A 27,790-nucleotide genomic window follows, 5' to 3' on the forward strand; every position below is an offset into this window, starting at 1 on the left:
GCATTAGTGAGGTCGGGCACTGATGTTGGGAGATTAGGCCTGACTCGCAGTCTGCATTCTAATTGATGCCAAAGGTGTTCAATGGAGTTGAGGTCAGGGCTTTGTGCAGGCCAGTCAAGTTCTTCCACACCAATCTTGACAAACCATTTCTGTATGGACCTCTCTTTGTGCACGGGGGCACTGTCATGCTGTAACAGGAAAGGACCTTCCCTGAACTGTTGCCACAAAGTTGGAAGCACAGAATCGTCTAGAATGTCATTGTGTGCTGTAGCGTTAAGATTTCCTTTCACTAGAACTAAGGGGCCAACCCGAACCATGAAAAACAGCCCAGATCGTTATTCCTCCTCCAAACTTTGCAGTTGGCTCTATGCATTGGGGCAGGTAGCATTCTCTTGGCATCTGCAAAACCTAGATTAGTCCGTCGGACTGCTAGGTGGTGTAGCGTAATTCATCACTCCAGAGAACACGTTTCCACTACTCCAGACTCCAATGGCGGCGAGCTTCCCACCACTCCAGCCGATGCTTGACATTACACATGGTGATCTTAGGCTTGTGTGTGGCTGCTCGGCAATGGAAACCCATTTCATGAAGCTCCCAATGAACAGTTATTGTGTTGATGTTGCTTCCAGAGGCAGTTTGGAACTTGGTTGTGATTTTTGCAACCGAAGACTTCTACGCACTTCAGCACTCGTGGTCCTGTTCTGTGAGCTTGTGTGGCCTACCACATCGCAGCTGAGCCATTGTTGCTCCTAGACGTTTCCACTTCACAGTAACAGCACATACAGTTGACTGGGACAGCTCTAGCAAGGCCGAAATTTGACGAACTGATTTGTTGGAAAGGTGGTGTCCTACGATGCCACGTTGAAAGTCAGTGAGCTCTTCAGTAAGGCCGTTCTACTGCCAATATTTGTTTATGGAGAGTACATGGCTGTGAGCTCGATTTTATACCTGTCAACAACGGGTGTGGCAACAACGGGTGTGGCTGAAATAGCCTATTCCACTAATTTGAAGTGGTGTGCACATTTGTATATATAGTGTATCTCTTGATATGCCCCTCTGCCCAACCCCATTAAAATATTTCAGGTGTGAGCATGTTGTCATAAAAACACTCCTCCACACCGACGAGGCCCTGTTTTGAAGGTTTACTTTCCCGGCGCCTCAACATGTATAAAACACTTAAACACAGAGTACAAAATGTCTTCAAAACACTCTCCATTGCACTGTGCAGATTACAAACAGAGCTCTGAGCCTTTTTTTATATTCAACTTATAGCTAAGCTCTATATCGGTGTCACCTTGTGCCTGAATAGCATAGTTTCAGAGGGAACGTCATGCGTCATTTCATATACTCTTCACACTCATATTTCACTGGGTTGCATGAATAGAACGGAGAGCAGTGCATCAATTGAAAGTTAGGTCCCACCTAACATTAATCAATTGATTTATTGTGCACCATACATTTCACGAGTTCCTTAATAATGAGCGTTATCATCTAGCGTGGAGCTAGCATTCGTCATGCTTGTCCAGTGACAGCTTCACAAAGTTTGAATGTGCTGTTGTGTGGTGCACATCTGCAAGTAGGCGTATACGATACATGAAAAGAGTGTGAACAAATCCCATCACTGTCATAGTTTTCCAAGCTGCAAGTTGAAGTTAAACAAGTAAATGAAGATGCTGTGTCTGATTTGCTAGACCTTCTTGAGGGCCAGATGTTGCCTTAGGTACCACAGGTATCCTGCCTCATGCCAGGCACGTCCAACTGAACTCGTTCCCAGGGTTTTCCTTTGGCACAGATCAACCTTGGCTTGGCCTTGAGCTGCTGCCCAGATCCTCATTGACTTACCCTCTGGGAGTCTTATCAATCTCTCAATAAGTGCTCCAAGATACCCAGCGCCATTGACTGTACCCACTCTTATCTCTACACACTTGTGCCAGGAGATCCTGTGTGTGTTCAGATTGTTGATGTGCTCTAAAGGGGCATACACGGGGCTTCTGGGTTTTTTCCACTATCTCCCACAATGCCTTTTGTGTCTCTTTTGAAGTCTCTTGGCTGGGTTTCTGGGCTGGGTTTCTGTACAGCACTTTGAGATATCAGCTGATGTAAGAAGGGCTATATAAATACATTTGATTTGATTTGATCTTGGATGTGTGCTCCCCTTCTGTGCTCGGCGGCTAAGCAGTGCCAAGCGGAGGATCTCGGTCATGACATCCAGTTTCTTTCCCCTGTGAGTAATGCTTTTTCCAAGGCTGCTTGCTCGTTTCATCTGCGTCAATGTGATATTAACGTCACAGACATGATTCAAATACAATAATAGCCATCCACTGGGTACATATTGGTACTCGACAACCCTTGTTCATGAGTAGAGGAAAATAAGTATTCAATTTTGCGCAATTGGACAAATGATGTGATTAGAATGAGTTCTAGTCGGGTCAGAAGGGACAACATCTGCTCACCAGGCCTATGACCTCAGTGAGAACAGAATGCCTGCTCTGCTACCCTCCACCTTGTTCTTCCACGCTCCTCTCTTCTGCAGTAATGGAGATTCACAGCCAATTGGGTCTGTGTAATCCGTACCCTAGGTAATCGCCTCACGTCTCCACCCCCAGAGGTTCAGGGCATCTGTGTTGATGTTGTTACAAGATTGATGTTCAGTTGGAATTCTTTTACGAGGGTTCAGCACTGGCAAACTGTACAAAGACTCCTGTTGCCCTTTCTTGACCAACTTGAACAAGTGCAGCTGTGCCCTATATAGACAATAATAAGGTTTCTATTATGGAAAGGTTGCTGCTCTCCTCAGATTCCACGGCCTTACAATGCAGCACACATTTGTTTGTTCAGATAATTGAGGTGAAGTGTATCTAGTCCAAGTAAATAGTAATTTCTGCTGTAGAAAAACAACTATGTTTGGACCCAAAGGAAACCACAAGGTAGGCGCCTTCATTTGCCTACCCCACATCTACGTTCATCATCAGGAGCTATTTTAGGTTTCCCACTCCGACTGTTGCTTTTGTATATATCGAGAGGGCTCTGGTCAGGGGGACTGTTTCTTTAACAGGAGATATAATGGGCCATGTAATGATTGGGGGTGGTAGGGAGGAGGAGCAGGAGGTTTAGTCTAAATGGGTCTCACACATGAAGCAGAGAATCCTTTCTGTGATAGAGTTTGCCACAGTTCTAGGAGTTGAGCTATTGTCATTGTTTATCAGTACCCTGTGTCCTAAGAGCGTGACACCTCATGAATTGTTGTATAACAGTTGCAGATGTCAATATCGATCACAGGCTTTTTGCCGGCAGAAGCCGGCGTAGTTGGAGTAAAATCACTTATTATCACAATCTGAATGTTGGGATAATGCTTTAGATTTGCATGTGGTTTTAATCCGGACCACCAAAGTTCTCGTTTACAAGTTTGTCACCTGACCATAGCAAAAGGCACCTTGTGCACGTGAACCTCAATGACACCCATTAGCAGAATTGTAAAAATACTCTCAAAGATTTCAGATGAGCTTTGTGTTGTGTGATGCTAGCAAGGAGAGAGGGGGAGGAGAGGGAAGGGGAGGGGGGACCATATTTGGAGTCTATTGCTGTTTTTACTGTGCTGTCCACTTGTCCTGGGGCCCTGTCTCTGTGTGTGTGTGTGTGTGTGTGTGTGTGTGTGTGTGTGTGTGTGTGTGTGTGTGTGTGTGTGTGTGTGTGTGTGTGTGTGTGTGTGTGTGTGTGTGTGTGTGTGGTACAGTTGGGCAGAGTGCTCTCAGAATGCTGATTTATACCCTCCGCCGGCTGTTCAGAGGGCCTAATACAGACTTTAAAATACTCACAAACGCTCAGTTCCATGATGGCGCCAGAGAGGACGGCTGATGTTTTATTGTCTCTTAACCAACTATGCTATTTTCTTTTTTCCCATTGTTTGTAACTTATTTTGTACATAATGTTGCTGCTACCGTCTCGTATGACCGAAAATAGCTTCTGGACAACAAAACAACGATTACTCACCTTGAATTGGACTAATAATTTTTCTTTAATGAGTCAGACAAGTGGGATTTACTCCAGACACCCGAACAGGCCCTCATCCCTGTCATTTGTATCTTATGTTTCACGGAGTCGTAGCTGAACGACGACATGAATAACATACAGCTGGCAGGTTATACACTCTATCGGCAGGATAGAACAGCAGCCTCTGGTAAGATAAGGTGTGGGGGTCTATGTGTATTTGTAAAGAACAGCTGGTGCACAATATCTAAGGAAGTCTCTAGGTTTTGCTCGCCTGAGGTAGAGTATCTTATGATAATCTGTAGACCACACTATCTACCTAGAGAGTTTACATCTGTATTTTTCATAGCTGTCTACATAGCACCACAGACCGATGATGGCACTAAGACCACACTCAATGACCTGTATACCGCCATAAGGAAACAGGAAAACGTTCATCCAGAGGCGGCGCCCTTAGTGGCCCGGGGACTTTAATGCAGGGAAACTAAAATCTGTTTTACCTCATTTCTACCAGCATGTTAAATGTGTAGCTATTCCCTCCACAAGGCAATCAAACAAGCAAAGCGTCAGTATAGAGACAAAGTAGAGTCACAATTCAACGGCTCAAACACGAGACATATGTGGCAGTGTCTACAGTCAATCACGGATTACAAAAAGAGACCAGCCCCGTCGCGGACATCGACGTCTTGCTCCCAGACAAATTAAACAACTTATTTGCTCGCTTTGAGGACAATACAGTGCTACTGACACAGCCCGCTACCAAAGCCTGTGGGCTCCCCTTCTCCGTGGCCAATGTGAGTAAAATATTTAAACGTGTTAACCCTCGCAAGGCTGCCGGGACCAGACGGCATCCCTAGACATGTCCTCAGAGCATACGCAGACCAGCTGGCTGGTGTGCTTATGGACATATTCAATCAATCCCTATCCCAGTCTGCTGTGCCCACATGCTTCAAAATGGCCACCATTGTTCCTGTCCCCAAGAAAGCAGAAGTAACTGAACTAAATGATTATCGCCCCGTAGCACTCACTTCTGTCATCATGAAGCGCTTTGAGAGACTAGTCAAGGATCATATCACCTCCACCCTACCTGATACCCTAGATGCACTCCAATTTGCTTACTGCCCCAATAGGTCCACAGACGACGCAATCGCCATCACACTGCACTCTGCCCTATCCCATCTGGACAAGAGGAATACCTATGTAAGAATGCTGTTCATTGACTATAGCTCAGCATTTAACACCATAGTACCCTCCAAACTCGTCATTAAGCTCAAGACACTGGGTCTCGACCCCGCCCTGTGCAACTGGGTCCTGGACTTCCTGATAGGCCGCCCCCAGGTGGTGAAAGTAGGAAACAATATCTCCACCTCGCTAATCCTCAACACTGGGGCCCCACAAGGGTGCGTTCTCAGCCCTCTCCTGTACTCCCTGTTCACCCATGACTGCTTGGCCATGCATGCCTCCAACTCAATCATCAAGTTTGCAGGTGACACTACAGTGGTAGGACGGCCTACAGGGAGGAGGTGAGGGCCCTCAGAGTGTGGTGTCTGGAAAATAACCTCTCACTCAACATCAATAAAACAAAGGACATGATCGTGGACTCCAGGAAACAGCAGAGGGAGCATCCCCCCATCCACATCGACGGGACAGTAGTGGAGAAGGTGAAAAGTTGTAAGTTCCTCGGCGTACACATCATGGACAAACTGAAATGGTCCACCCACAAAGATAATGTGGTGAAGAAGGCACAACAGTGCCTCTTCAACCTCCAGGAGGATGAAGAAATGTGGCTTGTTACCTAAAACACTAACAAACTTTTGCAGATGCACAATCGAGAGCATCCTGTCGGGCTGTATCACCGCCTGCTACGGGAACTGCACCACCAACAATCCCAAGGCTCTCCAGAGGGTAGTAAGGTCTGCACAACGCATCACTGGGGGCAAATTACCTGCCCTTCAGGACACCTACACCACCCGATATCACAGGAAGGCCAAAAAGATCATCAAGGACAACAACCACCTGAGCCACTGCCTGTTCACCTTGCTATCATCCAGAAGGCGAGGTCAGTACAGGTGCATCAAAGCGGGGACCGAGAGACTGAAAAACAGCTTCTATCTCAAGGCCATCAGACTGTTAAACAGCCATCACTAACATAGAGTGGCTGCTGCCAACATACAGACTCAAATCTCTGGCCACTTTAATACATTTAATAAATGGATTTAATAAAGGTATCACTAGTCACTTTAAATAACGTCACTTTAATAATGTCTACATATCCTACATTACTCATCTCATATGTATATACTGTATTCTATACCATCTGCTGCATCTTGCCTATGCCACTCGGCCATCGCTCATCCATATATTTATATGTACATATTCTTATTCACCCCTTTACGTTTGTGTGTATAAGGTAGTTGTTGTGAATTTGTTAGATTACTTGTTAGATATTACTGCACTGTTGGAACTAGAAGCACAAGCATTTCGCTACACTCACATTAACATCTGCTAACCATGTGTAAGTGAACAATAACATTTGATTTGATTTGAAATGTGCAACCAGAGGGGGAAAAACTCTAGACCACCTTTACTCTACACACAGATACACGTACAAAGCTCTCCCTCGCCCTCCATTTGGCAAATCTGACCATAATTCTATCCTCCTGATTTCTGCTTACAAGCTAAAATTTAAGCAGGCAGCACCAGTGTCTTGGTCAATAAAAACGTGGTCAGATGATGCAGATGCTAAGCTACAGGACTGTTTTGCTAGCACAGACTGGAAAATGTTCTGGAATTCTTCCGATGGCATTGAGGAGTACACCACATCAGTCACTGGCTTCATCAATAAGTGCATTGATGACTTCGTCCCCACAGTGACTGTACCTACATACCCCAACCAGAAGCCATAGATTACAGGGAGCATCCGCACTGAGCTAAAGGGTAGAGCTGGGAAGCACAGCCGAGAGCCGCCCCGTGACACAAGCCTACCAGACGAGCTAAATTACTTCTATGCTCGCTTAGAGGCAAGTAACACTGAAACATGCATGAGAGCATCAGCTGTTCTGGACGACTTGTGTGATCACGCTCTCCACAGCCGATGTGAGTAAGACCTTTAAACAGGTCAACCAACATTCACAAGGCCGCAAGGCCAGACAGATTACCAGGACGTGTACTCAGAGCATGCGCTGGCCAACTGGCAATTGTCTTCACTTACATGTTCAACCTCTCCCTGTCTGAGTCGGTAATACCAACATGTTTCAAGCAGACCACCATAGTCTCTGTGCCCAAGAACACTAAGGTAACCCGTCTGTAGCCATGAAGTGCTTTGTAAGGCTGGTCATGGCTCACATCAACACCATTATCCCAGTAACCCTAGACCCACTCCAATTTGCATACCACCCCAACAAATTCACAGATGATGCAATCTCTATTGCACTCCACACTGCCTTTCACATCTGGACAAAAGGATCACCTATGTGAGAATGCTATTAATTGACTACAGCTCAGTGTTCAACACCATAGTGCCCTCAAAGCTCATCACTAAGCAAAGGACCTTGGGACTAAACACCTTCCTCTGCAACTGGATCCTGGATGTCCCCTTACGGGCCGCACCCAGGTGGTAAGTGTAGGTAACAACACAACCACCACGCTGATCCTCAACAGGGGGGCCCCTCAGGGGTGCGTGCTCAGTCCCCTCCTGTACTAAATATATATATTTTAACTTTTTTTAACTAGGCAAGTCGGCTAAGAACAAATTCTTATTTCCAATGACGGCCTACCCCAGTCAAACCTGAACGACGCTGGGCCAATTGTGCACCGCCCTATGGGACTCCCAATTACTGCCAGATGTGATACAGCCTGGATTCAAACCAGGGACTGTATTTTATTTTATTTAACTAGGCAAGTCAGTTAAGAACAAATTCTAATTTACAATGACAGTCTAGGAACAGTGGGTTAACTGCCTTGTTCAGGGGCAGAATGACAGATTTTTACCTTGTCAGCTTGGGGATTTGATGCTCTAACCACTAGGCTACCTGCTGCCCCAACTAGTGATGCCTCTTGCAATGAGATGCATTGCCTTAGACCGCTGCGCCACTCGGGAGCTGTTCACTCATGACTGCACGGCCAGGGACCAACACCATCATTAAGTAAGCCGATGACACAACAGTGGTAGGCCTGATCACCGACAACGACGAGACAGCCTATAGGGAGGAGGTCAGAGACATGACCTCAAGACAAAGGAGATGATTGTGGACTACAGGAAAAAGAGGACCGAGCATGCCCGCATTCTCATCGACGGGCTGTAGTGGAGCAGGTTGAGAGCTTCAAATTCCTTGGCGTCCACATCACCAACAAACTAACATGGTCCAAGCACACCAAGACAGTCATGAAGCGGGCACAACAAAACGTATTCCCCCTCAGGAGACTGAAAAGATTTGGCATGGGTCCTCAGATCCTCAAAGTTCTACAGCTGCACCATCGAGAGCATCCTGACTGGTTGCATCACTGCCTGGTATGGCAACTGCTCGGCCTCCGACCGCAAGGCACTACAGAGGGTAGTGCGTACGGCCCAGTACATCACTGGGGCCAAGCTTTCTGCCATCCAGGACCTCTATACCAGGCGGTGTCAGAGGAAGGCCCTAAAAATTGTAAAAGATTCCAGACTGTTCTCTCTGCTACTGCATGGCAAGCAGCACCAGAGCGCCAAGTCTAGGACCAAAAGGCTTATAAACAGCTTCTACCCCCAAGCCATAAGACTCCTGAACATCTAATCAAATGGCTACCCAGACTATCTGCATTGCCGCCCCCCTCTTTTACGCTGCTGCTACTCTCTGTTATTGTCCGCATAGTCACTTTAATAACTCTACCTACATGTACATATTACCTCAATTACCTTGACTAACCAGTGCACCCGCACATTGACTCTGTACCGGTACCCCCTGTGTATAGCCTCGTTATTGTTATTTTACTGCTGCTCTCTAATTATTTGTTACTTTTATTTTATTTTATTTTTAGGTATTTTTCTTAACTGCATAGTTGGTTAAGGGCTTGTAAGTAAGCATTTCACTGTAAGGTGAAAATGTGACAAATCAAATTTGATTTGATACACAAATTCGTGGACAAGTTTGAGTTATGCATGTGCACAAGTCCAGATTTGACCAAGGCAGCTACAAGGATGGAACACTACAGAGCCATGAGAGAGACTTTAATCAGTTAAATCATGGAACACTCTTCTTGAGGCCAGGGTATGGTTTTAAAAACAATCACATATTGCACAGTTAGTACTTAAGATCCTGTTCCTCGAATATTAACAGGTTGTGGAAGATTTGGTGTGAGTATCATTTAGGCACTCATTGAAATCCTAGAAAGATGGCTCTCTGGCCAGACTGCTTGGTATGTTGGATACCAGCGTCAAAGATCTGTACTGCAGCCTCCTGGCACGTTTAGAAATACTGCAACTGTAACACAGAGTTCCAGCATTAAATGAGTGGCGGTTATAGAGGAAAGAAGAATCCTGTACTGGGGGCAGTTTAAGGGGAGAGAAGGCAGTTTCCATGTATCCTGTCCTGTTTTCCTTTCCCAGGGTGAGAGCTGCTCTAACACAAATCTGAATCTATTACCCTGATGGTAACCATGGCACTGTCAAACGGGCCCTGTGTCCCGGGCACTCGCCCCAGTCACAAAAACGGCTCATCCATAACTGTCCAATGACAGAGGGCCCCACCGAGCCAGCCAGCCAATAGCAGGAGTTGTGGAGCGTTTTTGGTTGTTGCCAGAAACTAGCCCACTCTTCTGGTTTTATCTGGTCACAGCAAATGTCAATGTAGGCCCCTGCTGAGGGATTGCAATTTGCCAGGGGGATGAGTTGCAGATCTGTATACTGGATTGTGTGGCGTGTGTGTAGATGTGTGTGTGTGTGTGTGTGTGTGTGTGTGTGTGTGTGTGTGTGTGTGTGTGTGTGTGTGTGTGAGAGAGAGAGAAAGTTAGCGCCTCTGTGTGTCTGTTACGTCTTTTAAGAGTCTTTCTTTGTGATGGCAAAGCATTGTGCCGAGCACACAGATGTTTCGTTTAAAGGCGGGTATCAGTGGAGAGGAGCTGAGGAGAGGAAGGGAGCCAAGTTCCAGTGTGTTGTGTCTTTGAGGCGCATTGAGAGTGAGTGGCGCCTCGCTGTCCTGTAAATGAGATTAGGGCATTTACTCGCCCCCTGCTCTCTTCTTCTCCTCTGTAAGCGCAACACAATAAATGAAAAGAGGGGGTATTTTTTTACAGAAAAAAATACTGTTTTGTTAAGTTGGCACATTGTTCTGGAAACAAACGAATGAGGAAGACATACTCCCACATACTTTTTGTTTGTGCTGGCCACAATTGAGCATTTTGAATAGGATTCTGGAGTATATTGGTTGCAACAAACTGTACAGAAGACACTGTTTTCTATTCAAATAAATGGAGGCTTTGGCCTGCATCCTTTCCTACAAAGTATCCACTCTGCAGAGACCCAGATAGATAGCTGAAGAGCAACGCTGGTGCCTCACAAACAACAAACACTGGAAGTTAAGGAAAGTAATGGTCTCTTCAGGTTGTGGCCTTTTCGAGATTGACACATATTAGGGAGGTTTCAGAGTGCTTCTGAGGTTAGAGGACAAGCTCATGTTTCTCCATCAATACTTCAGAGGCTGAACTCACATTGCCTGTATCGGAACTTTAAGTCATCCATGTTCTGGTGGAGTTTTTGTCATCCACGTTCATCGGCCAAATACAATGCCTCCACAGATGGCTTTTGTTTTTCTATTTGCACAGCACATGTCCTAACGACGTTCTGTGGCTTTACTTTGACAAAGTTCATGTTAAAACTAGAGCAGCTAAACAATATCAGTCCCATTCTGTGTTTGTGACTCCACCACAATCTGAATATAGACGTTGTGTACAAAACGTTAAGAACACCTTTCTAATATTGACTTGCACCCCTGCCTTTTTTGTCCTCAGAACAGACTCAATTCATCGGGTCATGGACTCTACAAGGTGTCGAAAGCCTTCCACAGGGAAGCTGGGCCATGTTGACTCCAAAGTTGGCTGGATATCCTTTGGGTGGTGGACCATTCTTGATACACACAGGAAACTGTTGAGCGTGAAAAATCCAGCAGCGTTGCAGTTCTTGACACAAACCGGTACACGTGGCACCTACTACCATACCCCATTCAGAGGCACATAAATATTTTTCTCTTGCAAAATCCATGTCTCAATTGTCTCAAGGCTTTAAAATCCTTCTTTGACCTGTCTTCCTTCATCTACACTGATTTGAAGTGGATTTAACCTCTAGAGGATACAATCCCGCTAAAGGGATTGGTTGGACAACAACCAGTGAGATAGCACGGCGCGAAATTCAAAACAAAATCATCTCAAAATTAAAATTCAAGTATTATACGGCATTTTAAAGATACTCTACTCGTTAATCCAATCACATTGTCCGATTTCAAAAAGGCTTTACGATAAAAGCAAAACATTATATTATTTTAGCATAGCACCTTAGCAAAAAAAAAAAAAAAAGCAATTTTCCAAGCACGGATAGCCATCACAAAACCAGATATACAGCTAAAATTAAGCACTAACCTTTGACAATCTTCATCAGATGACACTCCTAGGACATCATGTTAGACAATACATGCATTTTTTGTTCGATCAAGTTTATATTTATATCCAAAAACCCAATTTTTACATTGGCGCGTGACGTTCAGAAAATGTTTTCTCCCCATAACTTTCAGTGAATAGGCACATTTAATTTACAGAAGAACTCATAAACGTTGACAAAATTTATAACAATTATTTAAAGAATTAGAGATAATCTACTCCTTTATGCAACCACTTTGTCAGATTTCAAAATAACTTTGTTCAAGCACATTGTTCAATATTCTGAGTACAGAACTTAGCCTTCAATGCTAAGCTATACAGTTAGCCTACAACCACGACGTCGACAAATCTATAAAAATATGTTCAAAATATTTACTTACCTTTGCTGATCTTCGGCGGAATGCACTCGGATGGGCACCCACTTCCACAAGAAATGTTCATTTGTTCTGCAAAGTCCATCATTTATGTCCAAATACGTCCGTTTTGTTGACCCATCCAGAACACTTTACAATGCCATGTGGCGTGGACGCAAATCCATAGACGAAATGTTCAAAGTTCCATTACCGTTTGTAGAAACACATCAAACGATGTTTACAATCAATCCTTTAGGGTATTTTTTTACATAAAATTGCGATAATTTTACAACCGGGCAATAGGTATTCATCCCAGAAGAAAAATAAAAAACAACAAAGTCATGTGAATGTGCGTCATAAGACACCTGTCCTCAGACTGGCCAGTGATTGACTGAGCCACAATTTTCTGCCCGGTAACAGGTGACGGATGGAACCAGTTCCTAAAGATTGTTGACAGCCAATGGAAGAGTTAGGAGGTGCAACGTAAATCCTATGTCAATGTAGTTTTTCAAGGGATTCAAAAGAAAAACTACATTTCTAATTTCTCCTACTTCCTGATTCAATTTTTCTCAGGTTTTTTGCCTGCCATATGAGTTCTGTTATACTCACAGACACCATTCAAACAGTTTTAGAAACTTCAGAGTGTTCTATCCAAATCTACTAATAATATGCATATTCTATTTTCTGGGCCAGAGTAGTAACCTGTTTAAATTGGGTACGTTTTTCATTTGGCCGTGAAAATACTGCCCCCTAGCCCCAACAGCTATTAACAAATGAGATAAATAAGTGATCATAGCTTTCATCTTGATTCACCTGGTCAGTCTATATCATGGAGAGTTCATAATGTTTTGTACACTCAGTGTAGCTTGTTTATTCAGATGAGTAACTCATTGTTTAACTATGTAGCCTATTGGAAGAGTGAATTATTGAATTTGGCCCACCACGAGCCCATGTAGGTTCATCATATGACAAATTATATCACCAACACGCTCTCTGTAAAGTTGTGTTTGGGAGTCAACCAGGTCCGCCAAATTGAATTTTTCATAGTAGAAAAGTTGCAGGACTTCACAATGAGGACCAATTAAAATGCCTGCATTAGTGTCACGCTACATTCTTCAAAGTGATGTTAAGTCTGACAAATGTTACCACTAGACGTCGGAGGTCAACATCTTGCTGTTCCGAGGTCAAGCTCTTACTGATCTCTCTCTGGGGCTTTTGGTTCACAACCTCTAATGGGAGCACCTAGCTAGGACTTGGAGGGCCTAAGACGAGCTCTACTCTAACTCTGTAACATCCCACACTGCAGTATACAGACTGAAACTGATCCTTCTTGACATTTGACCCCTAACCCTCACCTATCCTTCCATCCTGAGTAGACTGGCCTCCCCATTTCCACAGAGCTAACATGTTGGAAGCATGTTCATAGTAAAGTAAGGCAGGAATGTTGTTTCTTCTTTAGGGTTCATTAGCTTTTTGGCCCTCAGTGAAGCTAAATCTGTTAGGGTACCAACACCCAAACAAGGTCGCCAAGGCCAAAAACAACGACATGAACCCAGCATATGATCAAACAAAACCCCAAACTGAAATGACTGCAGTGATTTTTGTTATTTTATTATGATTTGAAAAAATATGTAAAATGTGTTTTAAATGTAGCGTTTAATTCCTTCCTGATTCCTGGCTTGGCCTGTCTATCTCTGTGGTTCTCTAGCATACATATGGTGTGTTTTATCAGCCCTGACTTTAGCAGACATGCCATACATAGAGGATGTGTGTCTCAATAACAAGTTCCCCCACTGGGCCACACCCATTGTGCAAATGCCTGATTGTACAGTATTTACCTTGCAGCAAAATGTACTAATAGCTAATAATGTATGTGATCTGTGTCTGGGCTGAAGCGGATGTAGGTAGATTTGGAATCTGTTATGAATTTATAACATTTAGGCACATTATGCATTTAACACGTGTCCCCTTGCGAGGTACTATCCTGAGAACACAGTCAGCCAGTGAGAGACTAAAAAAAACAGATTCATGGGAGTTAAATCTCTGGAGCAAATCTATTTCTAACTTGTAATTACATAAGAGACAATGGAGGCACTTGGCCCCTAATGCCCCATTCTAGTCCCTCTGTTCCCAGAGCTCTCTCCCAGAAAGGCCAAGCTGCAGTGTCCCTTCCCCTCCAGAGAGGATCTCTGCTCTGCCTGGGAGTTTGATCAAGTCATTAAGTAGCTGCCTGGGCTAAAGCCTCCCTCCCTGTCACAAGACCTCTGCTGTCCTGTCCTCTCCGGGAGGCCACAGACACAGACAGACTCTGGATAACTTGATTAGTCTATCTGTCTCTCCTCTCTCCTCTCTGACTCTGTATCTCTCTCTCTTTGTCCTTCTCTCTCTCTCTCTCTCTCTCTCTCTCTCTCTCTCTCTCTCTCTCTCTCTCTCTCTCTCTCTCTCTCTTTCTCTCTCTCTCTCTCTCTCTCTCTCTCTCTCTCTCTCTCTCTGTCCCCCACCCCTCACATAGAAATAGTATTACCACTCATTGTGGCCTCCTTGACTTGGTGTTCCTCGTTATAGTAACTCTATTTCTATGGCCCCTCATGCCCCTAGAGAAGGGGTGACTGGAGCTTAAGTGGTTAGAGCCTACCACAGTACTCACTTACACATGACATCATAGATTCTGAGTGATGGGTGTTTTCTGTTGCAAACTATTTTGAACGTTGATGTTTCCCACTCACATCCAAGCGTGGCACCATTAGTGTGTGTGTGTGTGCGTGGAATGTTTTACTCTCATATAGTTCAGTTATTTTACAGAAATCCATAGGAAAGGGCTGGTGGCTTTTATGTTAGTGTTGAAAAGTTAGAGGACTGTTTTATGTTGTTGATTCAGGCCTATATACACCAAATGGAAATTGTGTTTTACAGTAATTTGCTACTTCTATCCCCCAGTGAATAATGTGTATAATCAGCGTGGTGTTTTTCTCCTTGTTTCACAGGCTGAGTTCTCAGAGATCAACCTGGCTTCGTACATGAACACTGGGTGTATGATTGATATGCAGGCCATAAGAGGAGGAACCAAACTGGTCAGGTAAGGTAACAAAGAGAGAGAGCGATGGAAGGAGATGGAGAAAGAGAGAACGATCCCTGTATGTCCGTCAGTAGCTCTGCTCTGACGCATTTGCCCACGCATCTTCAGTCTCCCTCAGTGGGTCCAGACAATTGCTCCAGTTATTCCCTTTCAACAGCCATCAGCTACGTTGTAGACAAGTCATGTGTGTGTGTGTGTGTGTGTGTGTGTGTGTGTGTGTGTGTGTGTGTGTGTGTGTGTGTGTGTGTGTGTGTGTGTGTGTGTGTGTGTGTGTGTGTGTGTGTGTGTGTGTGTGTGTGTGTGTGTATATATATATACATTTGCTTTCAGTCACAAAAAAAGGACATCACAAAAGACGATGGAGCCAGTGGGAAATGATATGAAAAGGACTGGCTATTACTGTCACGCAGAACCTTTCTGTGAATACCTCTGAAAAGAGGTACAGCATCAAAAGCACCCAACCTTATTACCTCTGTATCCTTCCTCCCAGCCCAAACACTACTTCTCAGAGTTCCAGAATTCCCTCCTCAATTTTGTTCTGCGTTCCATACGTCAGCAAGGTTCCAAAATGGAACCGTCTTCACATAACCTCTTTACATAGCAACTTCTTCCTCTGTGGGCTGCAGTAGAGCAGTTTTTCTGGTAGTTTGGGAGTTGACGTTACCCCCTGCCTCTCTCTTCCTTTATGTAGCAGGTTTTCAGGCCCTGATTAGTAAATTAGATTAGCTAATGAGGTGCATGCTGCTGTGGAGCATCAGACCACTGCTTGTTTCACAGCCTTCTGGGGAATGCACTAGCCTGGTCCCAGATCTGTTTGTGCTGTCTTACCATCGGCATAACAATGACCATAGGAGTTGGAACAAACAGATCTGGGACCAGGCTAGTAATGTACTACTCAGCTCTATGCTGGCATCGCAACGATAGTTTATCGCTGTAATGAACGTTGTGTTTTTCTTGTGTACACATAATCTGAAAAAACAACCTTCAGGGTTGGATCTGGCAGTCGTACAGGAAATGTTCAGGAAACGAGTCCGTGTGTAGTTTGAAGCAGTTTGAAGTTAAGTCAAGGATACACAGTGGCTAGAATAGACAGATTGTAGTGTTGTGTATCATGCCATTCTGTTGTAGCTTGTTGTCTGGGAGGTGGATGCCTTCCTGGCTGTCCATCACTGAGGTTATTGTATTGCTTGCCTGTATTATGTAATCAATTCCCATGGTTTGACTGCAATAGAGAGTCAATGCCCACATGAAAAATACTACACCTTACTATAGAATACTACAGTACTTACTATAGAATTCTGTAGAATACTATACTACAAACTAGGGCTGACCCCAATTAGTCAACTGGTCGATTGTTTTGTCGTTAGGCTGTTGGTCAAGATTGTTTTAGTAGAGCAGTAACAAATATATATACAGTTGAAGTCGGAAGTTTACATACACCTTAGCCAAATACATTTTAACTCAGTTTTTCACAATTCCTGACATTTAATCCTAGTAAAAATTCTCTGTCTTAGGTCAGTTAGGATCACCACTTTATTTTAAGAATGTGAAATGTCAGAATAATAGTAGAGAGAATTATTTCTTTCTGCTTTTATTTCTTTCACCGCATTCCCAGTGGGTCAGAAGTTTACATACACTCAATTAGTATTTGGTAGCATTGTCTTTAAATTGTTTAACTTGGATCAAATGTTGGGTGAATGTTGGCCCATTCCTCCTGACAGAGCAGGTGTAACTGAGTCAGGTTTGTCGGCCTCCGTGCTCGCACACACTTTTTCAGTTCTGCCCACAAGTTTTCAATAGGATTGAGGTTAGGGTTTTGTGATGGCCACTCCAATACCTTGACTTTGTTGTCCTTAAGCCATTTTGCCACAACTTTGGAAGTATGCTTGGGGTCATTGTCCACTTGAAAGACCCATTTGCGACCAAGCTTTAACTTCCTGACTGATGTCTTGAGATGTTGCTTCAATATATCCACATAGTTTTCCATCCTCATGATGCCATCTATTTTGTGAAGTGCGCCAGTCCCTCCTGCAGCAAAACACCACCACAACATGATGCTGCCACCCCCGTGCTTCACGGTTGGGATGGTGTTCTTCAGCTTGCAAGCGTCCCCCTTTTTCCACCAAACATCATTATGCCCAAACAGTTCTATTTTTGTTTCATCAGACCAGAGGACATTTCTCCAAAAAGTACGATCTTTGTCCACATGTGCAGTTGTAAACCGTAATCTGGCTTTTTTATGGCGGTTTTGGAGCAGTGGCTTCTTCCTTGCTGAGCAGCCTTTTAGGTTATGTCGATATAGGACTCGTTTTACTGTGGATATAGATACTTTTGTACCTGTTTCCTCCAGCATCTTCACAAGGTCCTTTGCTGTTGTTCTGGGATTGATTTGCACATTTCGCACCAAAGTACATTCATCTCTAGGAGACAGAACGCATATCCTCACTGAGCGGTATGACGGCTGCGTGGTCCCATGGTGTTTATACTTGCGTACTATTGTTTGTACAGATGAACGTGGTACCTTCAGGCGTTTGGAAATTGCTCCCAAGGATGAACCAGACTTTCTGAGGTCTTGGCTGATTTTTTTTATTTTTATTTTTATTTTTTTTATTTTTTTTGATGTCAAGCAGAGGCACTGAGTTTGAAGGTAGGTCTTGAAATACATCCACAGGTACACCTCCAATTGACTCAAATGATGTCAATTAGCCTTTCAGAAGCTTCTAAAGCCATGACATAATTTTCTGGAATTTTCCAAGCTGTTTAAAAGCGCAGTCAACTTAGTGTATGTAAACTTCTGACCCACTGGAATTGTGACACAGTGAAACAATCTGTCTGTAAACAGTTGTTGGAAAAATGACTTGTGTCATGCACAAAGTAGATGTCCTAACCAACTTGCCAAAACAATAGTTTGTTAACAAGAAATTTGTGGAGTGGTTGAAAAACGAGTTTTAATGACTCCAACCTAAGTGTATGTAAACTTCCGACTTCAACTGTATATACACAATACTTGTCAAAAGTTTTAGAACAAATGCCCATTCAAGGGTTTTTCTTTATTTTTACTATGTTCTACATTGTAGAATAATAGTGAAGACATCAAAACTATGAAATGACAAATATGGAATCATGTAGTAACCAAAAAAGTGTTAAACAAATCAAAATATATTTTAGATTCTTCAAAGTAGCCACCCTTTGCCTTCGCACACTCTTGGCATTCTCTCAACCAGCTTCACCTGGAATGCTTTTCCAACAGTCTTGAAGGAGTTCCCACATATGCTGAGCACTTGTTGGATGCGTTTCCTTCACTCTGCGGTCCAACTCATTCCAAATTATCTCAATTGTGTTGAGGTTGGGTGATTGTGGAGGCCAGGTCATCTGATGCAGCACTCATGACTCTCCTTCTTGGTCAAATACCCCTTACACAGCATGTATGTTTGTTGGGTCATTGTCCTGTTGAAAAACAAATGATAGTCCCACTAAGTGCAAACCAGATGGGATGGCGTTTCGCTGCAGAGTGCTGTGTTGGCCATGCTGGTTAAGTGTGCCTTGAATTCTAAATAAATCACTGACAGTGTCACCAGCAAAGCATCCCCACAACATCACACCTCCTGCTCTATGCTTTACGTTGAGAACTACACATGCAGAGATCATCCGTTCACCTACACTGTCTCATAAAGATACGGAGATTGGAACCAAAAATCTCAAATTTGGACTCATCATACCAAAAGACAGATTTCCACGGTCTAATGTCCGTTGCTCATGTTTCTTGACCCAAGCAAGTCTCTTCTTCTTATTGGTGTCCTTTAGTAGTGGTTTCTTTGCAGCAAAATCGACCATGAAGGCCTGATTCACGCAGTCTCCTCTGAACAGTTGATGTTGAGATATGTCTGTTACTTGAACTCTGTGAAGCATTTATTTGGGCGGCAATCTGAGGTGCACTTAACTCTAAAGAACTCTGCAGCAGAGGTAACTCTGGCTCTTCCATTCCTGTGGCGGTCCTAATGAGAGCCAGTTTCATCATAGCACTTAATGGTTTTTGCGATTGCACCTGATTAAACTTTCAAAGTTCTTGAAATCTTCCGTATTGACAGACCTTCATGTCTTAAAGTAATGATGGATTGTCGTTTATCTTTGCTTATTTGAGCTGTTCTTGCCATAATATGTACTTGGTCTTTTACCAAATAGGGCTATCTTCTGTAAACCTCCCCTACCATGTCACAACACAGGGAACAGGAGCTCAAGCAGTATAACATTTGAGGTGCCGGTACTCCACTCTTGTGAGCTCCTGCCCAAGTCAAGTACTGCTTCTTGTCCCTTGCGCAAATAGCCTACAGCTGTGTCTGTCCCAAGCTCACTGGCACAGGAAACTCTGAGGGCCTAGAATATTTTTTTACAGGTCATGTGTAGCCAATGTGATCTTATAGGATCTTTATTTTTATCAGGATATTTTCTACCTGCAGGCTGCTATGGTTTTATTTGTTGGCTTTATGTAGGCTATTTTTACATCGTTGGCAATGGCAATAGAAGTTACTTTTTAGGTTTGTATTATTTTCATTTAGATTTGGATAGAATTTTGAATAACTACATGACAATGATTTTGTTATTATATATGTTATTATATATGAAATGAAACTTTCACAAAAATGTGCATATGAGAATCATAACTGGCATGCAGATCGGTAGAAATGGTAAGATAAATTGGCATTCCACATGAGAAAAGTTGCGGACTCCTCCTGTAGCTTATTACTGGCACTTTCAAGAGAGTAATGGCAGAATCTGAGAAAGCCAGCAAGAGCGAGAGGAGGATGCTCTTTTTTTGGGGGGGGGGGGGGGGGGGGTTGTTATCTAGATCTCTGGTGCCCTCTTGAGGCATTATTTCATCAAACCATGAGCTTAAATAGTACTTACATACCCCAACCAGAAGCCATGGATTACAGGTAACATCCACACTGAGCCAAAGGGTAGAGCTGACGCTTTCAAGGAGCGGGAAGCTTATAAGAAATCCCGTTATGCCCTCTGACAAACCATCAAACAGGCAAAGCGTCAATACAGGACTAAGATCGAAATACTACATTGGCTCCGACGCTCGTCGGATGTGGCAGAGCTTGCAAACTACTACAGACTACAAAGGGAAGCAGAGCCGAGAGCTGCCCAGTGACACGAGCTTACCAGACGAGCTGAATAATTTCTATGCAAGTAACACTGAAACATGCATGAGATAATCAGCTGTTCCGGACGACTGTGGTATCACACTCTCCATAGGAGATGTGAGTAAGACCTTTAAACAGGTCAACATTCACAAGACCGGGGCCAGGGCCAGACTGATTACCAGGACGTGTACTCCGAGCATGCGCTGACCAACTGGCAAGTGGCTTCACTGATATTTTCAACCTCTCCCTATCTGAATCTGTAATACCAACATGTTTCAAGCAGACCACCATAGTCCCTGTGCCCAAGAACACTAAGGAAACCTGCCTAAATGACTACCAACCCGTCACACTCTCGTCTGTAGCTATGAAGTGCTTTGAAAGGCTGGTCATGGCTCACATCAACACCATCATCCCAGAAACCCTAGACCCACCCCCATTTGCATACTGCCCCAACAGATCCACAGATGATGCAATCTCTATTGCACTCCAGACGGTCCTTTCACATCTGGACAAAAGGAACACCTGTGTGAGAATCCTATTCATTTACTACAGCTCAGCGTTCAACACCATAGTGCCCTCAAAGCTCAGGGCCCTGGGAGTAAACATCTCCCTCTGCAACTGGATCCTGGACTTCCTGACGGGCCGCCCCCAGGTGGTAAGCGTAGATATCCGCCATGCTGATCCTCAACACGGGGACTCCTCAGCGGTGCGTGCTCAGTCCCTTCCTGTACTCCCTGTTCACTCATGAATGCACGGCCAGGGACGACTCCAACACCATCAAGTTTGCCGATGACACAACAGTGGTATGCCTGATCACCGACAATGACGAGCCAGCCTATAGGGAGGAGGTTTGAGACCTGACCGTGTGGTGCAAGGACAACAACCTCTCCCTCAATATGATCAAGACAAAGGAGATGATTGTGGACTACAGGAAAAGGAGGACCGAGCACACCCGCATTCTCATCGACTAGGCTGTAGTGGAGGAGGTTGAAAGCTTCAAGTTTGTTGGTGTCCACATCACCAACAAACTAACATGGTCCAAGCACACCAACACAGTCGTGAAGAGGCCATGACAAACCTATTCCCCCTCAGGAGACTGAAAAGATTTGGCATGGGTCCTCAGATCCTCAAAAAGTTCTACAGCTGCACCATCGAGAGCATCCTGACGGGTTGCATCACTGCCTGGTATGGCAACTGCTCGTTCTCCGACCGCAAGGCACTACAGAGGGTAGTGCGTACAGCCCAGTACATCACTGGGGCCAAGCTTCCTGCCATCCAGGACCTCTATACCAGGCGGTGTCAGAGGAAGGCCCTAAAAATTGTAAAAGACTCCAGCCACCCTAGTCGTAGACTGTTCTCTATGCTACTGCACGGCAAGCGGTACCGGAGCGCCAAGTCTAGGTCCAAGAGGCTTCTAAACAGCTTCTACCCCAAAGCCATAAGACTCCTGAACACTAATACCCAGACTATTTATACCTAGACTATTTGAATTCCCCCCCCCCCCCCCCCCGTTCTACGCTGCTGCTACTCTCTGTTATTATCTATGCATAGTCACTTTAATAACTCTACCGACATTTACATATTACCTTGACTAACCGGTGCCCCCGCACATAGACTCTGTAATGGTACCCCCTGTATATAGCCTCGCTATTGTTTTTTTACTGCTGCTCTTTAATTATTTGTTACTTTTATTTCTTAATTTTTGGGGGGTATTTTCTTAAAACTCTTTTGTGGGATAAGGGCTTGTAAGTAAGCATTTCACTGTAACCTGTTTTATTAGGTGCATGTGACAAATAAAATTTGATTTGATTTAAAGCATAATACAAGCTCAATTCATATAGCTGTTTTTATTAAAAATCATAGGGTATGTCTACAGTATATTTGATGTTTGAAAATTACTAGCAATCGATTGGTCGAAAGAACAGATTACTTATGGTCGACAAAGATTTTTGTAGTCGGGGATAGCGCTACTACACGCTGTAGTATTCCTCGATCATGTGTAGTACTATATATAATGTTGTAGAATACTAAAGTAAATACTACAGTAATGTCCACAAAAACACTACATTTTTTTTAAACTATAGTAAATACTACAGTGTTTAATTTCCATAAACCCTGCCCATCCCCTTCCCCCACATCGCAATTTGTGCCACCCGTAAGAGAGAAACCTACATGCCAAGTATGAATAATGTGTCCCTGAACAAAGGGGGGGGGGGTCAAAATCAAAAGTACCAGTCAGTAATCTCAGCAAAAAAAGAAACGTTCTTTCACTGTCAACTGCGTTTATTTTCAGCAAACTTAACTTGTGTAAATATTTGTATGAGCATAGCAAGATTTAACAACTGAGACATAAACTGAACAAGTTCCACAGACATGTGACTAACAGAAATTGAATAATGTGTCCCTGAACAAAGGGGGGGGGGTCAAAATCAAAAGTACCAGTCAGAATCTGGTGTGGCCACCAGCTGCATTAAGTACTGCAGAGCATCTCCTCCTCATGGACTGCACCAGATTTTCCAGATCTTGCTGTGAGATGTCACCCCAATCTTCCACCAAGGCACCTGCAAGTTCCCGGACATTTCTGGGAGGAATGGCCCTAGCCCTCACCCTCCGATCCAACAGGTCCCGGACGTGCTCAATGGGATTGAGATCCGAGCTCTTCGCTGGCCATGGCAGAACACTGACATTCCTGTCTTGCAGGAAATCATGCACAGAACGAGCAGTATGGCTGGTGGCATTGTCATGCTGGAGGGTCATGTCAGGATGAGCCTGCAGGAAGGGTACCACATGAGGGAGGAGGATGTCTTCCCTGTAACGCACAGCGTTGAGATTGCCTGCAATGACAACAAGCTCAGTCCAATGATGCTGTGATACACCGCCCCAGACCATGACGGACCCTCCAAATCGATCCCACACCAGAGTACAGACCTTGGTGTAACTCTCATTCCTTCGACGATCAACGCGATATCCGACCATCACCCCTGGTGAGACAAAACCGCGACTCCTCAGTGAAGAGCACTTTTTGCCTGTCCTGTCTGGTCCAGCGATGATGGGTTTGTGCCCATAGGCGACGTTGTTGCCGATGATGTCTGGTGAGGACCTGCCTTACAACAGGCCTACAAGCCCTCAGTCCAGGCACTCTCAGCCTATTGCGGACAGCCTGAGCATTAATGGAGGGATTGTGCGTTCCTGGTGTAACTCGGGCAGTTGTTGTTGCCATCCTGTACCTGTCCCGCATGTGTGATGTTCAGATGTACCGATCCTGTGCAGGTGTTGTTACACGTGGTCTGCCACTACGAGGACGACCAGCTGCCCGTCCTGTCTCCCTGTAGCGCTGTCTTGGGCGTCTCACAGTATGGACATTGCAATTTATTGCCCTGGCCACATCTGCAGTCCTCATGCCTCCTTGCAGCATGCCTAAGGCACATTCACACAGATGAGCAGGGACCCTGGGCATCTTTCATGACTCTTCCTAGAGCTGGCCGCCTAGCCAAACTGAGCAATCGGGGGAGAAGGGCCTTGGTCAGGGAGGTGACCAAGAACCCAATGGTCATTCTGACAGAGCTCCAGAGTTCCTCTGTGGAGATGGGAGAACCTTCCATAAGGATAACCATCTCTGCAGCACTCCACCAATCAGACATTTATGGTAGTCCAGACGGAAGCCACTCATCAGTAAAAGGCACATGACAGCCCGCTGGGAGTTTGCCAAAATTCACCTAAAGGACTCTCAGACCATGAGAAAGAAGATTCTCTGTTCTGGTGAAACCAAGATTGAACTCTTTGGCCTGAATGCCACGCATCACGTCTGAAGGAATCCTGGCACCATCCCTAAGGTGAAGCATGGTGGTGGCAGCATCATGCTGTGGGGATGTTTTTCAGCGGCAGGGACTGGGAGACTAGTCAGGATCAAGGGAAAGGAATGGAGCAAAGTACAGAGATCCTTGATGAAAACCTGCTCCGAGCGCTCAGGACCTCAGACTGGGGCAAAGGTTCACCTTCCAAAAGGACAACGACCTTAAGCACACAGCCAAGACAAAGCAGATGTGGCTTCAGGACAAGTGTCTGAATGTCCTTGAGTGGCCGAGCGAGAGCTCGTACTTGAACCCGATCGAACATCTCTGGAGAGACCTGAAAATAGCTGTGAAGCGACGCTCCCCATCCAACCTGACAGAGCTTGAGAGGGTCTGCAGAGAAGAATGGGAGAAACTCCCCAAATATAGGAGTGCCAAGCTTGTACCGTCATACCCAAGAAGACTCGAGGCTGAAATCACTGCCAAAGGTGCATCAACAAAGTACTGAATAAAGGGTCTGAATACTTATGTAAATGTAAAATTTAAGAGTACATTTTTTTTTATACATTTGCAAACATTTCTAAAAACCTGTCTTTGCTTTGTCGTTATGGGGTATTGTGTGTGGATTGATGACGAAAAACAAACGAATTTAATCAATTTTAGAAAAAAGCTGTAACGTAACAAAATGTGGACCAAGACAAGGGGTCTGAATACTTTCCAAATGCACTGTATACTATAGTTAACTGTAAATACTACAGTATATTTCAGTATACTACAGAGAAGACTAGTTTAGTCTGCAAAACACTACAGTGAATACTTCAGTATTTATAAGATAGTATAGTATTTTTTCATGTGGGGGGTGAGTCAATGGTGGGAAAATGTAGATAACTTCTCTAAGATACGGCTGTTGTTGTCCTCTTTGCTTGACACACATTCCCCTATGCCGTACAATAGTATAGCCTATCACTGCCTATACTCAGAAGATACTCAGGGTTTACTGTAGTCTATAAACAATTCTGTATTAGTGCCTAAGCTAGGCTATTAATGACTAAATGAAAACAAATCTCACAAATCCTATATGCTTGGAGACACATTCCTAAAGTTAATCATATCGGATAAACAGCATGTTTCCTAAGGACCTCAGATTAAAGGCATTATGTTTTATAACATAAATTGTGTGTGTGTGTGTGTGTGTGTGTGTGTGTGTGTGTGTGTGTGTGTGTGTGTGTGTGTGTGTGTGTGTGTGTGTGTGTGTGTGTGTGTGTGTGTGTACATAAAGTGTGTACTGTACATGTAAGTAGTTGGTTCTCACAGCTTTCAAACTGCTCTGTGTGTGTATTTGTGTGTGTGCCTGTGTGTATGTGTGAGTGTCCTGGTCAGTTTATAGGGCTCCTGCTGTTCCGTCCGTGCAGGGCTGCATAAATAAGGGCCATGTTCCGTTCAGCATTCTGACCCTTGGCATCTGGCTACGGGTGCGCTCCCTAAACACTTCCCCACTTCCCCTCCCCTCTACTGGCCTATCAAGGCAGCACACTTTCTCACAGTTCTGTGGTTTCAGACTTGTTTATTCAAGTGGAACTTCTTAGAGGTGCATGGCTTCAATTGTTTGTCATTAATTGTTTGTCATTAACATAAACTGTAACAAGTGTACTATTACCCTGTGGATTTTGATGCAGTCGATGCATATGTAATTGCATTGCGTGACTGCACATGCACTTGTATGGGAGCACACATGACAACAAAACAATATAGAACTTGAAGATTCAAGCTTTTGTACATGACTTGGTCCTCCTATGATGACGTTAGTAGGACCTGCTGTTACTGGCTATTAGAATAATTCAAGTGGTTCTGCCCTTGTTATTTTCTGCCTTGGAGTAGAGGCAGGCAGGTTTTTGAGCATATATGGTGCGTTCTCGTTCGGGCAAGAGTCGCATCCAAAACGTGCCGTCACCCGTTTTGGTTTTATTTTGCTATTTCTGCCAAACCCCTCCAGCCCAGCTGCTGAACTTAACTTAAAGCAGAAACACTGGTCTGGCAAAGTATTTCACGATTATAGCAATGGAGCATGATTAGCCACAGCAAAAAGACTCAGATCAGCACAGCCAAAGGTTCCTTCTCCACAGTCAGGCTCCTCCTGTGATGAATAAACTGAAATCCAATCAGGGAGGTGATTAGAGTAATGGCAAACACAGCATCCTGCCCAGCGATGCTAGTATTGATACTGAGATGTGAATGAGTAACTGCCTGTCTGCCTGGACTGGGCTCAATATGGCTGCTTGTTTACCTGTATGTGCATACAACGTACAATGAAAAACACCCCCACTCACACTAAGTGCTGGATAAGGCCAAGTGAAGGACAGTTATAGAGGGCAGGATAGCTCATACTGTTTGACGGCTCCCAGAGACCTCACTATGCCTGTCTTATCTGACTTGGGGTCCCTCATGGTTGCGTAAGTACCCCACTGTGTTTAGAGGGCAAAGTGCTTTTATTCAGGCATGCAAAGGACAACTTTGGCATGTTTTGGCAAAGTGATTACTAGTGTATAAGAGTCTGGTTTTGTTAGGGAGCTACCACAGGACCAGATCAGGTGGACCCGTTGTGGTGTCAGTCATTCACCCTTAGGTTATCTTTTAACATTAATGGATATCAAGACAACTATTATAATAGTCAATTACATATTTTGAAACGATGACAAGTAGTAGGACATGAATTGTTAGGTGTTCAGACAGAAGTAATGCCCATGAAACAGGTTTGAATATTTTTTTATTTCCAATATCCACAAATGTTTCACATTTTTGTTTTTTCCTCAAACGATTGCTTATGTGTACTTTTCATGTGTGTGTAAAATATTACTTCATAGATTTTAGATGTGTCTGATTTTACATTTTCATAAAAAAAATTGCAAAACGCTATATATCCATTATTTAGTTTTAATGAAATGCTTGTATGCTGTATATTTCACTGTTAGAACTTTCGGCGCCGACAGAGATGGCCGCCTCGTTTCGCGTTCCTAGGAAACTATGCAGTATTTTGTTTGCAGTATGTGTTATTTCTTACATTGTTATCCCAGGAAATATTAGGTTTTATTACATACAGTCGGGAGGAACTATTGGATATAAGAGCAACGTCAACTCACCAACATTACGACCAGGAATACAACTTCCCGAAGCGGATCCCCTGTTTGGTCCACCACCCAGGACAATGGATAGGATCCCAGCCGGCGCCCCAAAACAACGGCGCCGCAGAAGGGGCAGACGGAGCGGTCTTCTGGTCAGGCTCCGTAGACAGGCGCACCGCTCCCGAGCCTACTACTCGCCAATGTCCAGTCTCTTGACAACAAGGTAGAGGAAATCGAGCAAGGGTTGCCTTCCAGAGAGACATCAGAGATTGTAACGTTCTTTGTTTCACGGAAACATGGCTCACTCGGGATAAGCCATCAGACTCGGTACAGCCACCTGGCTTCTTCAGGCATCGCGCCGACAGAAACAAACATCTCTCTGGTAAGAAGGGCGGGGGTGTATGCCTTATGATTAACGAGACGTGCTGTGATCATAACAACATACAGGAACTCAAGTCCTTTTGTTCACCTGACCTAGAATTCCTTACAATCAAATGCCGACCGCATTATCTACCAAGAGAATTCTCTTCGATCATCATCACAGTCGTGTATATCCCCCCCAAGCAGACACATCAACGGCCCTGAAAGAACTTCATTTGACTCTATGTAAACTGGAAACCACATATCCTGAGGCTGCATTTATTGTAGCTGGGGATTTTAACAAGGCTAATCTGAAAACAAGGCTCCCTAAATA

General features: G+C 44.3%; 1 protein-coding gene across 1 annotated transcript in view; it reads left to right on the plus strand.

Moving 5' to 3' along the window:
- LOC106576044 (synapsin-3) overlaps window positions 1-27,790 on the plus strand; it is a 151,880-nt gene that overhangs the window by 48,903 nt on the left and 75,187 nt on the right. The window contains exon 4 of the mRNA XM_045699696.2: window positions 14,948-15,039. Coding sequence (XP_045555652.2) covers window positions 14,948-15,039 — 92 coding nt within the window. The remainder of the gene's footprint in view (window positions 1-14,947; window positions 15,040-27,790) is intronic.

The sequence above is a fragment of the Salmo salar genome, chromosome 17 (genome assembly GCF_965601325.2).
Source record: "Salmo salar chromosome 17, fSalSal1, whole genome shotgun sequence".
Taxonomy (NCBI): Eukaryota; Metazoa; Chordata; class Actinopteri; order Salmoniformes; family Salmonidae; genus Salmo; species Salmo salar.